Source organism: Indicator indicator, chromosome 22 (assembly GCF_027791375.1).
Source record: "Indicator indicator isolate 239-I01 chromosome 22, UM_Iind_1.1, whole genome shotgun sequence".
NCBI lineage: Eukaryota > Metazoa > Chordata > Aves > Piciformes > Indicatoridae > Indicator > Indicator indicator.
Genome location: NC_072031.1, coordinates 5,224,469 through 5,240,223, shown reverse-complemented (window position 1 = coordinate 5,240,223; position 15,755 = coordinate 5,224,469). Strand labels below are relative to the sequence as shown.

General features: G+C 35.4%; 1 protein-coding gene across 1 annotated transcript in view; it reads left to right on the top strand.

The window, feature by feature from the left end:
* Positions 1-15,755, top strand: part of SNX29 (sorting nexin 29) — an 87,452-nt gene that overhangs the window by 13,067 nt on the left and 58,630 nt on the right. The window contains exons 10-13 of the mRNA XM_054391275.1: positions 2,855-2,933; positions 3,414-3,496; positions 10,657-10,720; positions 11,929-12,057. Coding sequence (XP_054247250.1) covers positions 2,855-2,933; positions 3,414-3,496; positions 10,657-10,720; positions 11,929-12,057 — 355 coding nt within the window. The remainder of the gene's footprint in view (positions 1-2,854; positions 2,934-3,413; positions 3,497-10,656; positions 10,721-11,928; positions 12,058-15,755) is intronic.

Below are 15,755 nucleotides of genomic sequence, written 5' to 3'. Positions count from 1 at the left end.
GGAAATAATGGATATAGGAGATAGTAAGCAACCGAGATGAGAAGTTCAATTAAAATTTATTCTAGATCTGAATCAGTTCTCCATTTGAGTAAATACTTAGTTTAAGAGGATTTATCCATGTCAGAAAAAAAAAAGTTATTGGGATTAAGCTATGGTCTTGCATGGTATTTTATTAGTGATTAGTGATTAAATAAAATTATCCTCTTTTGTTTTCTGGATATGACTAAGCTGGAAGTATGTGTGACAATTTGAATTCAAGTGAATCTCCAAAAGATTAGAGAAAGTATACAGTACTGGATACAGTTGAATAGAAGCTGTTGTTTTTTTATATACAGGATGAGGAATGATTGGCTAAGAAATATTTCTTCAGAAAAGGATACAGGTAGTATAGAGTTATAAAATCATAGAATGATTTGAGTGGGAAGGGATCTTCAAAGATCATGTAGTCCAACCCTTCTGCTGTGGTCAGGGACACCTGCCATGGTCAGGTTTCTCAAAGCTCCATCCAGCCTTCCTGAGTTAATATTTTGCTAGTTGTTTATAAAACATTGCTTTCATAAGCAATGAGTAGATAGAGTAGCGTAAATATTCTCAATTAAGTGACCACTTAAAAACTTCTCAGTGACATTCAAATAATGTTTTAATTACAAAATATGTCATACATTTGCATATACATTGTATGTGCCAAGAGTTAAGTGTTATCTCTTAATAACAATTAACTGTTAATTGAAGGCCATTGTGAAAAAATGCAATTCAGTTCTGTAAGTTTGGTGATAATAATAATGTGAATCATAAGATAACACTGTACTGCCCTCTGCTGTGTTTTAAGATGTGTACCTCTTAAGAAATGCCAATAGTTAAAATGTACTTTCTTTTGTTTTTTTTTTCCAAATGTTTTTTTTTCTAATGTTTCCACATTCTTCAGCTTATGAAGGAGTGACTTAATAAAATACTTGATACAACAACCTTTAGAAAAAAGTCCAAAGATTTTTGAGTGTTTGCTGACTGCAACAGATTGAAAATTGGAGTGCAAGTAAATGCTCCTGATAATGGGAGGTGGATGTTACAAGGCATCAGGAGCTTTGTAACTGAACTCAAAAATCAGGAGAGCAAGACAAGATTTAGCACTGGAGACAGGACTAGAGATGATAACAGTAAACTTAACAGAGGCTTACTATTATCAAGGAGATAAAAACCACCCTTGTTTAATTCTGCTTCCTCTCACCACTGTTTTGAAGACAGTGCTTGGACTACTAGAGATGATCATTGACAGGCCCACACACATCCCTTCTGGCACAGCTTGTGGATATTTTCAGTTCTTCTGCCCCTTTTTCTGGTAAACCCTATGGTTCAGCATGCAACCACAATGGGACAGCACTAGGCTAAGTGAAAGGGTCTTCATCAGTTACAGGAAACAGCCACACAGATTCTGCTGTCTGATTTCAGCTTTCCGTACTGTCACGGGGCCCTTCTGAACAGTCCAGAACCGAGAATGTGCAGGCAGTCTTCACTAAAAGGCCCATCATTGCAACCCAATTGTCAGTCAGTTAGGGAGAGTGATACACATGGGTATGGTCAGCATCTCCCCATCCAGAATGATAATTTGATGAGATTGAAAGCTGCCTTAGGCAGTTGTTTGCTTGACTTTGGAAGTCACACTTTTGCTTTATGAATGATACCAGAGTTAACATGGGTTAGCTTTTCCTGAGGGCAGTTCAGTCCAGTAACTAGAAAGCTCATTATTATTATGACAGTATTTTTGCTAAAACATGTTTAATGAGCTCTTGTAAAATATGTGGTTTAACCCAATATTTCAGTTTATAGGTCTTAATACAGCTGACTAGCAAGATGTGTATTTGAAATGGATTGCAGCATAATCTTTAGCATTGTATGTTAATATCTGTGTTTTCAGTTTTAGTCTGTTGCAGTGCTTCAGGGATGTGTCAGGGCATACCATATCTCCGTGTACCAAGAGATGAGAAAGCCTGAGTCAAAATTCAGTTGCTTGAAACAAAAATGAAGTGTGCATTTTAGGAACTGAACTTCAGTAAACTACATCTTAAAAAATAAACTTTCTCCTCCATAGTCCTTCTGATATAACTCTAATTCTTATGGACTTTTTTTCCTAGAATTTAAATTCTGTGCTGTTTTAGCTCATGATTTTAGGATTGTTTTGTTGTAATCCTTACATCATGAAATGCAGAAAATATCCATAAAATGAGATTTTTGTTTCTTTCCACTTTAATGATAGGCACAGTGATGTGTATATTTCGATCATGAGAGTTACGCATCTGTGGACAGATGCCACATTATCCATGCTTTAAAAAAAAAAAAAAATCTCATCTGTCTGATTCCTGATGTTTGGTAAATACGCTTAAGGTGCCAGAGGAAAGCTGTGGTGCTGTGTTGGGAGTGCATAAAAGTCTTTCCAAGGTTTCATGTACTGGGGACTGACCACAAAGTCTTTTCCTGCAGTTTACAAATGGATTTGTAACAAGTATCAGTTGCTTTGTGGTGGTTCAGCTCCTGGAGCTTGCAAAACCAACTTCAGTAAGAAGTCTCTTCATAGCTTTGCAACATTGTTATCAATGTAAAATGTACATCTAATTTATAATTTTGGAATTGTGCAGTACTACTTTTTTTATGAACTGATGTCTGTGTTCCTAAAGGCCTTGACAATCCTGTTGACATTCAGGGTGAATGTGCAGAAGCCAACCTTGGAGAAACAAAATGTTTAAAAGCTTTAATAAAGATGAGTATTTCTAGTTAAAAATGTAATTAACTTGTATGGTTTAATTTTATTTTTAAAGTATTGTTAACTGAAGAAAGCTAATGCTTGTGCATTCTACTTTAGATAACTTGGAGAATGGAGAGGTGAATGAGCATGTTCATGTGGTAGAACTGGTTCCAAGAAGATCTGATCTTCCTTACAGGTATGTGTCCGTTTTTCTTAAAAGAAAAAAGGCTTCACCCTATAGCTGCCAATTTATTACCCAATACAAGCTACTCACTGCTGGAAAACAGACTCGTCAGGGTACTTTTGTAAATGTTTGGAAAGAAATGTAAAAGTCTGTGCTTTGCATAGTTTCTTACATTGAACATTTCTAATTATCTTGAAGGAGTCTTGTAGCCATGTTGGATAACAGACTTAGTTTTCTGCTTTTGAAAATAGGTTTTATGTTGGTTTTTATGTTCCTCTTTCTGTATTTTCCATGGCCTGTTGATTTGGATCTTTTTGTGTATATTCTTAAATGAGATTCACAACCAATATATTAAAGCATAATTAAATGTACGTTGATTGAATATGGGTGAATATGATGACAATACTGGTCTGGAATGCTTTTTTTTTTTCTTAAATTTTGAGTTCTTTTTTTTTTTTCTATTTATTGATGATATTTTACTTTTATGATTAGAGTGGAAGTCAGTACTCCAGCTCAAGTGAATACATTAAGCAGTATGTTGCCTTCAGCCACTGTGCCAGAATCCATGACAATTAGTAAGTACTTCCTTGATATATCTAGATTGATGGAATTAACTTTGAAAATCTTCATTTCTATTTTTATTGCAGTGAGATCTGTTTAGAGAGGCATACAGCACTTCATTTGTAGTATGCTGGCCACATTAGAAATGACTGCTCTAAAATGATTTCAAAAATTGGCAGATCCCAGGTTATGGTTTGATGCAGCTGGTATGATATGAGCTTGTCTTTCTACAGAGAAACTAATGTCAGCCTTATACAAGATGTGGATTGAGTAGTAAAATGAACAATAATGAATTCATTTGAAATCTCTGCAAGCTCTGAAAATACTGGTGGTTGGTTCTGATGTGATCTTACTTTTTTTTGCTTTCTTTAAATAATGCCTAGCTGGAAAAAATACTATTGTATAGTATAGCCTGGATCTCTTTATATATACACTCAGTCTGTGGATTTGATATGGATATCTGCCCCAAATATAAATATGGGCTTTCATAACCAGAAACTTCAGTTAAGATTAAGGTGAAGGACAGCCTTATTTCCGGTGGTATTAAGAGTTAAATTACACAGGATAAAGTAGTCTTTGCTGTGGAAAGAGATTAACAGAAGCACAGGCAGTTTGTTTAATTCATCTTTGATATTTTTACCTCACTTAAATTTATAAAACAGACTTAATTCTTAAACCAACTAGCTGTCTAAACACATAAACCAGTATGGTTTTGTTTTTCTCACTGTACAGAGAGTTTTGTAACTGAACTGGTTCCTAAAAGTCTGGGGTGTGTGTTTGTCTTTTTTTCTTTTAATACATTTAAATATATACAGATTTAAGTTATACCTTTTGGGAAGTTAGAAGTCATGCAGCCAAGATTCTAAGATTTATTTATGGAATCATCAAAATGAATGAACCCTTGAAGTATTCTAATCTCATGCTCTACTGTGATGTTCAAACAGTATTTGTGTCAATGTAGGTTAAAGGAGGTAGGCCTGGGTAATGTTTCAGGCTCTGCCAGGGGCCTGCTGACTGAGATTTACAAAGCTGAAAAACCCTTTCTTACTAAGTAGTTTAGGAAGTGGGAAACTAATTTGAGACTTTTAAGTGACATAATTGAAGGTGTAGATAGAGTTTTCTGTTGTTAGTTATTGTGATACTTTAGTCAGTGGAATTCTCTGCTCATGTTATTACTATAGTATCCTTTTGTTCTTACACTCTAATTTTATATTTCAGCAACAGTGTTTTAAATGGGAATAATTCTGGTTTTATTGCACTCTAGATTTTATCGTTTGGTAGGTGTAGTAGGTACCAGCAGGGGCCGCAATTGGTCTCCTGCAGTTGCTCATGTAGTTCCTCTGTGCAGACAGCTATACAAGAGAAAGAAAATCTTGTGATTTTCAATTCTTGATACTAACAATTTGTAAATGAAATGAACCACAGGATCAACAGAAGCATACATGCTATTGTTAGTTTCCTACTACAGAGAAGGTTTTGGTGGAAGGAGTGGGGGGAAGCATGTCAAAACATCTATAAAGCCAGTAGAACGCTTAGTAAATAATCTTGTTGTCATTGTAATAAAAATTCAGCTGACTATACATATAAGTTAATACCTTTATAATAGCTAGTCCTGAATACATTAAATAAAAATGGTTTTGTCAGGTTTGTTGCTACTGGTTATAGATTCTCCATACAGGAAGAATTCAGTGCTATGACAAAGCCGCACACTGAAGCTCTTTTTCTCTATTGCAATTAGCAGAAGAATTATTAAATGGTAAGGCTTATAGCTTGGTTGCATAGCAACTAATTCTAACACATCAGACAGGAAAAATGGAATGCAGTAGTGCAGTGAGAAAAGCTGTGAGGTCTCCAGTGACTGGATTTTTGTGCTTCTTATTTCTGAAGACAAAGCTTGATCTGAATTTTTGATTTTTTTTTTTTGTTTTAAATCTATTATTTTCCTGCTTTCCTATTGAACTATACTTATTAGTATAGTTCAAATATATTTTTAGGTCTTTTGATATGCAGGCTAGAAAGCTGTTGTTGGAAGATGTAAAATAGTATTTCTGCCCTTTTGAATTATTTTCCTGAATTTATGTCCCAGCTGATACAGCTTAAAAAAATACTAAGGCCACTGAAGAGAAATCCTAATCCTTAGTTTCACTGTGTATGTTAGACATAATTTGAAAAATTGCCCTACTTTACAGATTGTTGTCTTATAACCAGTTTTATAAAGATCTAAGTTTGTCAGAAGTTTTATATTTGTGTGCCTATTCCATTTTGGTATTTTCCATTTAAAAAAAGTTGTATTTATCTTACCATGTCTGACTCAACATTAGCTTTATGTCTGCTCCAGTTTTACTGCAGAAAAATTTGTCCTACCAGCACAAGTCTCCTCCTTTTATTTTTGCTGTGGAAAAGAAGAAAAAAGGAAGCTTTAGAACTTTCATGCTACTTTTCTTCTTCTTTACAAGGTTCTTTGATTATAGTACTACTTGTGGTAAATAATTCGGAACTTAGTTTTCCCACTATCATTTTCTTCAGTTTTTAAAGTTGGGCTTAACCACAAAGGTTAGCAAGGGTTGTAGCATTGTACATGATTCCATATTTTTTTCACATATTCTTGAGAAAGCCCCCAGTTTTTGTGATGACTGAAGAACTTTATGCTAGCTGTGTAAGTGTTTTTGTACTTTCTCTGTCTTCGAGTTTCTGACCTTGGTTGCCACTGGTCACTGCCTTGTACTATATTCTTGATTTCTCTGAAAGCACAGCTGTGGAAAGAGGGTGTATGAAGTTTTCACTGAGAGAAAAGACACGGTGTATTTTATGGACATTTTTTTGGTGAACACCCTTCTATACAGTAGAAGGCTAACACTGTACTGTCTAATTTGTCCCCTACTGAAATTTACCTTATTAGCAGTGACATAACTGGATAGTATTTACAAGCTATGGAGCACTAAATAAAGCCTTAATAGCCAATGTTCATGCAGGCAGCATAGGGAGCATGTCTTTAAAGGTCAGACTTCTGATTTAAGATGTAACTAGTCTGCTGGAAGTTTTATTTGTTTCTGAAAATATCTGTGTAAATTTGCACTTGGAAAAATAGAAAACCCATTCCTGTAGACTGCTCCCAGCCCACCCTGATATTCTATCTGCAGGATTGCAGAGGAGTGCTGCATGACCTTGTGTACTGAGAGATGGTTTCACTTAGAGCTCATTCTACATAACAGGTGATAGCAAATCATACTTAGCCAATCTTTGGCTGAACAGCAGAAGAGTTGTGAAACTTATGACTTTTCTGGAGGTTGCTGGAAAATTGACAGGTGTTTCTGAAAGCATGGCGCTTCTTTATATATTTCATGCGCTGAATATGACCTTATAAAAACTTTATAGAAGCTAGATTTTTGCATGTAGTATGCAAAATGTTTTAAGACAAATATTTGCTCTATCAGTATTTAGGCACTACAGATTAATTTCAACAGTCAAAGATAATTTTTGATCTTTTAAGAAGTGAGGTTTAATATGGAAAAAAAAACTAATTAGCACTTTCCTTGATTGTTATGTTATATTTTTTACTGATAAAGGCAGACTTGGTTTGGAATTGTTGGTTTGCAACGGAAATCTAATTTTTTTGTTTTAGTTGCAAAAGTATCTCTTAAAATTGCATATTTTGAAAGACTTCACTAGTTAACTTATGATATCTGCATTTATGAAACTGATTTATCACTTCAATTTTAGATATGTTGGTGTTTGATGATGATCCTTAAAAACAGTAGTGTATCGTTTTCCATTAATGTTACTTAACAGAATGCACAAAGCAGTTCAGAAGTAGGACATAAAGTCTCAGACAGTTTTCTGGTATGGATATACTTGGCCATCCTCCCACTGTTTTATTTAAAAAGGAAAAGAAGAGAAAAAAAGAGATGGGGAAAGATTGAGGTTGTGAAGTCCAGAAGTCAGAAAATGCCAAATTTATGATTACTGCTACCACCTGATCATTTTTTTTTAAATAAAATTTATTCCTTTTTCTAACCCACAAAATGAATGAGGCACAAGTCTGCATTAATACATAGGTTATCATCATATAGTGAACTCAGAGGCAACCAGAACACGCAGACAAAAGCTCATGAACTGCAGAAGTTCTGGCAGATTGACGTTAACCTACTACAGTTGATGATACTGGATTTACTTTGTTTATGTTCAGCTGACCTGACATGCTGCTAACGTATTTCAAGAAGCATAAGTGAGAGTAAGAAATCAGTAGTTTTTAAAATTTTTTACAGCTGAATTAAATAGGATGGTGGCATTTTAATTCTGTTCAGTTGCTTACATCAAAAGATCACAAAGTTAAATTTTCTGATTTTTCTGGGTGACTTGTTTATTTAATTACACTAGTGACTGTTTAACTTCCTTATATTTAGTGTGGATGAAGACGTTAAAGAAGTGTTAATAATAACTCATAGAGTTTGAGTAGTTGACAGAAAATACATCTCACTAGTACTCTTCAAGAAGAAATAACAGGCATAGCAGGGAAGCAATACTGCTGCTAGGGTAAGCACAGGCCATACAAGCCTTCTTGGAATCCTAGGCTCTTAGCTAGGATTGATGCTTTCTTCCACATCTCCACTGCCATCTGTAGTTGACCTAAATTACCAAGAAATACTGAGTATGAAGTGTGTTTGCCTCTGTGATCCTAAATTAAGCATTGGCTTTTGTCCTGTATGTCATAATGAAATTTAGAATTTCTGCTTAATTCTCAGAAAAAAAATGAGGCAAGTGGAAATAAAAAGCTTTTTAATGTCTTTTCTTTCAAAAGGCTTTTTTCTTCTCCTTTTTATGCAAACCATAGTCTTTAACAGAATCTTGCTTTCATGCTCTGCTTATGTTTTGGAGAATGGAGAAAGAGGAGATGGGATTTCAGCACTCAGGCAGAAGATTCTGGGTGGAATAAGGGAAAGAAAATTCAAGCTGTTAGGCAAGTTAAGGTTGCAGTTTGAATAGACTGGTAAAATTTGAAAGATTGATACAATTTATAATAGGTGCACTGTTTAAATGTTAATAGTTACCAGTAGACGTTTAAACAGCCTGAGTGTGCATACAGGCAGTTATTGTAGGGTAGTCACCGCAGCGTAAAGGTCAGAGCCAGCAGCACAGTAACTTGTCTGAGTAGCAATGGTTTTAATTTCTTGAGAGGCCAAGAAATAATAGCAACTGAGTCGGAATGTACATTACAATTTTAATGGCACTCTTGAAATGTTTAAAATGCCATTGGCTTGGTGCTTTCTTGAGGAGGATTCTGAATTCGGCTTTATAGTTAAAGATGTTTATTTTGTTAGAGAGCATTGTTACACTGATAGCTTACTATGAATTTTTTTTTATTGTATTGTACGCTTGTGTAAGGCTTGAACACTTAGTGAGTTATTTTGTTTTCCTCATCCTTAGAATAATTTTTCACATCACAAATAGGCTGCTGGATTGTGATCCATTTGCACAAGACTGCATATTATATTTCAGGGTCTTTGTAGTCCCTTAATTTTCCATTGTAAAACCCAGCAACAAACCCCAAAATGACCCAGACAAAAACCCCTCAAATTCCCCCACCTTTCCAGTCTGGGGGATTGGAAGTGGCAGTGTCTCATCACAACCAAAAGAATACTGTGTTGAGTTCCCTGATAACCAAGTTTGATATTTTATAGCTAGATGTAATACTTAAAACTCATACTCTAGGGTTTGGTATTTGCTTGTTTGGGTTTTTTCTCCTTACCAAAATAAATACTACTCAAAGAAGCTATTGTAGACCATCTCTGGAAACATGGTCATGAAAATCATGGAACATGGCATATTTTGTCATGTATAATGTTTCCAGTCTTAAGTTTTTCTACAGTTGCTGTATCAATTCTAATGGTTACCTGGTAACTTCACTGCTGTGTGAACGTCACTCTTGCCAAAAATGGTATTCCATCTTTTATTCCTCATACATATTGATCAAGAAGGGGTTCTATTCTGCCCTGACAGCTTTCTGGTATGTGCCTAGTGCCACCAATATTAAGCTCAACAGTAAGATCACTTGGTAACTGCTTATCTAAAAAGTAGCCCATCAGAAAGGAAAAACCTAAACAAACTCAATTTTGAGCTGGATCAGTTGCTGCTAGGACAGTGTGTGTGTATAAACACCAGTGCCAGAATAAGGGAGGTGGTAGCAGTGATGGGTAAGGCAAACTGGAATGTTTGCTGAAAGCTGAAAGCTTGCTGAAAGCACAGCCTTAGGAAGAGTGGTTAAAGTAGCCGTGTAATCACAGCTTTGGATTTGAATGTGACTAATATTATCAAGGGAGAACGCCGAAGTCTCGATAATATGCATTTTTTTTTAAAGTGTTTTATTATTTAATAGTCACGAATTGCCTTTTTGGCTTTTCTACAAGATTTGGATTTTTTTTTTTTTTTTCCCTGATGGCTGTATAGAAAACTCAAATAAAGACACTATGTTACTGGAAAAAAATAGTTATTTTTTCTGTGCTGAATTAATGGAGTGCAAAATCCCTCTAATGATCTACTGAAATGTTTCTTTTTAATGTCAATTAATTCACAAGCTATAATGTGGAATGGGTAGGAAAATAATTGCCTACTTTGTCCATGGCCAAAGAAGAATAATTTTTCAAAAAAACACATCTAGTCTGAAGGAATTGGATTGACAGATTTCAAGTAATAGGAGAACCTTGCTGACAGGGGTGTTTACCAGCAGATTACTAATGCCAGAAGGGAGTTGTGGTGGACACAGTGTAAGCTTTGACATTTTGGTCATTACTGGGGTTGGAGAGATTTGATCTGGTCCACAGGACAATGTTAAGTATTTTTTATCTGGCAAGAAATTCTGTAACTACTAGAAAATGTTAAGAAAGATATGGGTACATCAGTGAACTGAAAGTAAAGGAGAAAAAAATCATCCAATGTCTTTGCTTCCTTCAAGAAATTTATGCCAGTTCTGTTTGTATGATTTCAGGAAAAGCACAAAATATTTGCTGACATCTGGTTTGAGTATTTGTGGAACAGAACTGGCTTATTGATGATAAGTTGGCTTATTGATGACGAGTTGGCATCGTCTGCTGAATAAGTGATATTATGTACATGGCTTCTAGATTTGAAATGAGCAAAAACACACAGAGAGTTAATCTTTTTTGTCCCTTCTCTTTAGATGAACTTCGTCAAGCTATTGTGGCCATGATGAATAGAAAAGATGAACTGGAAGAACAGAATAGGTAGTTTTGTTTTTCTAGTCAAGAGGCACTATAAAAATACCTGTTCTTGTATAAAGCTATGCATAATTTTTGTGTGATCTTTCTATACTTGTGTGTATATTATTTTTCTATGAAAGGTAAGCTTAATACTTCAATATTCAATGGTCGATACTGAAAAGTAGTGTTTGCAGGTCAACTTTTTCCTTTGAATTGGAATCACCTGTAACTCTGTGTGTTGGGAGCTTTTGCTAGTTGTCATTTTTTTTCAGAATCAGAGCTTATAGATAAAAGATTGTTAAGGTCTATTAAGATAGCTTTCCAAATGAGCAAAAGTTTGTCCTTACACAAACATTCAAAAAATTTCCTTTTTTCCCCTTCCAGTGCATAAGTGATGTAGGATTGGCTAACAATGTTACTCTGAAAGTGGTTGTTGTCAGGCAGTGTCTTTATACCCACTTGGGGGAAAATGACAATGTAAAAATGATGTCACTTGTGTAAAATGCTATCAAGCCTACTTTTTAATTAGTCTCCTGCAGTACATTTTTAGTTGAATAACAACACAAATGTATTCAAGACATACTGTTGTTATACTGTAGTAAGGATATTTTGGTAATTTATGTTTTTCTAATAGTTGTATTTGGTTTATTTTTTTGAATGTTGAGACCACCAACAGCTCCCATTTTTCTGCCTCTTATCCTCCCCGCTCCCATAATTGCAAGTTATTGCCCCATTCAACTTGGCCGAAGGACCAGGATGTTTTCTATTTTACCATTATGTATCGTACTGACTTTTGCTGTCTCAGTAAACGTTTTATGCAGAGGTTTATGGCAGTGCTCAGTAGAGTCAAGACTCCTTCCATTTTCCTTCTTGCTAGTAAATGTATTGGCAATAGGTTATTCCTGAGATGTATGAATTTGCACTGAAGCACTGCATTTATTCTACTTGGTGGTACAGTACATACCATAATACATTGTCTTTTGGGCATGTTGATGGTATTGTAATAGAGATTAAGAGTAAGCACTTAGAACTGTTTCTGTTTGATCATTTTTCCTTGTGTCTTTTCATAACTTTGTATAATCCAATCAGGTCGATTTATTACGTTAAGTAATGAAATTTTAGGATAACATTAATGGTATAATTTAGGCAACCTACTCTGTGATGTGTACAGTGTCCTCTAATTACCAGGTAGTGTTTGCAGTGTTCTAATGGAGGCTGATGCCTTCTTCCAGATCTCTGAGAAATCTGCTTGATGGAGAAATGGAGCATTCTGCAGCCCTAAGACAGGAAGTGGACAACTGGAGAAGGAAAGTAGCAGAACAGGAAGAGCGACATGCAACGAAAGTCCAAGCCTTGGCACGGTAAGAAAGGCTGAATGTGTCATAAAAAGTGACTGCAGGGGAACAAAGAAATAAAAGGTTCTGCATACAAGTGAAAAATACTTTCAAGTAGTATAATTTTTATAAAAACATAATTGATCTAGGACTGAAAATCCTATGGACTTCAGTTGAATTTCAGATGAGAAAAAAACAGTGAAAGATTTTCTGACAAATGTAGTCAATTTGTTGTTTTTGTATTGGAGTGGATGGTAGTGGGTGCTTTGGTGCACATGTAAAATTTGGTGTCTGTGTGTTTTACCCCACAGTATTTCCTCTGGTACATGTCTTACATAGTTACACACTGAGATTAGTATGAGGACCCCTCTGCTCCCAGCTATTTCTTACTTCAATGGAAATTGTTCTGAGTGGTCTTGGTGTCAGTTAAATTGAGTAGGAATATTTATATATTTTATTTATCGCTTTCAGTTATGTGTAATGTCAGCGTCAGCTGCTGCTGACACAGGTACTCTTCCATATGTACCCTCATGTAAGTAAGCAGTAAAAAATGGATTATCTTTCTTCTTCAGTGACATTTCTATCCAATATATCTTCCTTTGGTCTGATTATTTAATCATGACTTTGTTTTGCTTGAGCTGATGTATTTTTTTGTGTCTTGTTTTCAGATTTTCATGGCTGACTACTTTACCAATTGCTTTATCCTAAGTAACAGTTGTTGCCAAACAATATCAGCAGTACCATTTTCTGAGGTGGTACAACTCTTTCCCGATAGCTCTAGGCATGTCAGATGGAACAGGTTGCTCAGGACCATTTCCAGTCAGATTTTGAATATCTCTGTAAACGGAAGCTCCACAGTCTCTCTGAACAGTGTTGCTAGCAGTGACCCATTGGCAGTGCACTTCCTAACTGGCTGGAAGATGCTTTGCCTTTCTTTGCTGCAGAGAGTGCATTGCTGGCTTCTGATCAGCGGCTTATCCACCAGGATTCCCAAATCCTGCTCTGCAGAGCTCTTTTCCAGCCCCTAGTATGTATGATGCTAACCACTAATCTTCCATAGGTATGGGATTTTTGCATTTTCCCTTGTTGAACTTCAGGGAATTCATTTGAGTCCAGTTCTCCAGCCTGTCCAGATCACTCTGAATGGCAGCAAACCCATTTGGTGTATCAGCTGCTCCCCAGTTTTGTATTGCCCTCGAACTTGCTGAGGGTGCACTCTGTCTCACATTTAGGTCATTAATGAAGGTGTTAAATGGTATTGGTCCTAGTAGTGATTTGTCTCTAGCTTGACTTCATGCTACAGCTGTTCTGAAAGAAAATAATTTGTATAAATGTGATTTAGCTTAACAAAGACTTGACAGTAAATGCTGCTGCTATAGTGATTTTTCTTCTAACAGTTCTAGAGTTCTAGAGTAACCTATGCTGCCTAAGATCTTAGGGGTGATTCACACATGTAGTAAACAACAAACCTGTCTCACGTGTTAAATAAAATTAGTAATCCGTGCCTTATCACAGAGAGAGGTGTTTGCTTTCTGTCTGTATGTGCCAGTTGTAGACTACCACAGCCAAGCTTCCTATAAGCTTTTTGTTGCATAACAGAACTAGTATCTGAAAATTATAAATATAAAGCATTCTTAATTAAGAACAACAAAAAAGTATTCAGAATGTTACTAACGCTGCTTTTGATGACACATCAAACTGAACTACTCATTTGGAGAGAGGGAGAGAAGCATAAGTGGGTTTGGCATTCGTGTGATGTGGGGCAATTGAGACAATGCAAATACTTCATCATTTAATATTCACATTTCAGGTTATAGGAATTGTATTCATATTTCTTTGACTCACTCCCCCCACAGTTTTAGAATTTGCGGTGACATGTGGGTGAATCAGATATTTGTCATGCATAAACCTTTTCAAAGAATAGATAAGGAGCTTTAATAACAAGATCTGAAGAGATGCTCACTTAGACTAACTTGTTAATTTTAAACAAGTTTACTTAATTTATTACTATGGAGACTGGATATGTTGTGTTGATTGTTCTTCTGAAAGTCAGTTTACCTTGTCACATGGTGAATAAAGTGTTGGAAACTGCTTAGGTACAGCAAATTCTTGTATCATGTTATTTTGGACATTGGATGCATCTCTTGAATGATTCATTTCAGCTCATTTTCTAGCACAGAAACTTCACATATAGTTATTTTGAAATTTAGATTTTTATTCTGAATTCCTTCCTTGGTTCACTTTGTACACTGTAGGTGCTGCTGCTGCAATAGTAAGAGCAGTAATTTTTTTTTTAATTGTTGAAATGATTACTTTTGGATATCGGCAAAACTGATTTATTCAGATGGTTCTCTAGACTCTCCAAAGAGTCTTTAGCTTCATGGACAGAATTCTAGCTTACTTAAGTTTTCTTTGAATAATTCGTGGGTCATTTTAGTTTCAAGTAGTGGCAATCTCTTTCTTCCTTGTGAAGTATTAGAATGGCTTTTTTTTTAATGGTTATGATATTGTATTCCTTGCAGACACATTTGGACTTCTGGTGAGAAACCTTTTTGTCTAGCTGCTGGGTTTTTTTTCATGAATGAATTATTTATGTTTAATGTAGTATATGGAATTAAACTGTGTTTTTCTGATTATTTGTTTTCCTCAATATCAGCATCCATTTCTGGAAAAAGGGACTTGTTTTTTTGTAGTTTAGGAAATTAAAAATATTATAAAAATGTATGAAAACATCAAGGACTGTTAAAATTTGATTGGTAATCAATAGTTAATTCTCAATTATTTAGCAGCTTCCTACAAAAGGAGAGAGTAAAGGCTTAATAATTCAGAAAGCTGATTTGATACCCATAGAAATATGAAGATAGGAACATGCTTAGGGCTTTTATATATAATTGTGGCATTGCTCACAACAGCAATTTATTTTTGTGTGTATGTATATATATAATGGGGAGTGTGCATAAATAAAATGCCTACCTTTTTGTGTATAAGCTGTTCAACAGCTGTAATCTGTTAACATGAAATCATGTCTGATAATCAGATATGATTTCATAGAATCATAGTATAGTTTTGGGTTGGAAGGAACCTTTAAGGGTCAGCTAGTCGAACCCCCTTCAGTCATCACGAAAATCTTTAACTAGATGAGATTGCTCACAGGACCATCCAACCTGATCTCGAATGTTTCTATGCATGGAGCATCTGCCACCTCTCTGGGCAGTCTTGGCTAGTGTTTCAACACTCTCACTTTAAAAAATTTCTTCCTTACATCTAGTCTAAGTCTTCCCTCTTTTAATTTAAAACCATCATCCCTTGTACTGCAATGAAGTCCATCCCCATCTTCTTAAATACTGAAAGGGCACAATAAGGGCCCCTTGGAGCCTTCTCCAGGCTGAAAAACTCAAATTCTCTCAGTCTGCCTTCATAGGAGAGGTGTAACAGACCTCTGACCATTTTGTAAACCTTTCTCTGGACCCAATCCAGCAGGTTCCTCTCTTTTTTTGTGCTTGTCAACGTTGATTAAAATTCAATTTGATAGAGTCCTTCCCAACTATAAACTAATTATCTAATTTTTTACTGGCTATTCTGAATTTCCTTGTTTAGTATTCCATCTTTATTAATCACCGGTTTATTTAGGTAGACTGTATAATTTTTCTGTCATCAATGTAGCCTGGTATAGAAAATCTAAATTGCACAATTAATGAAAAGTTCCTGATTATGAGACAAGCTGT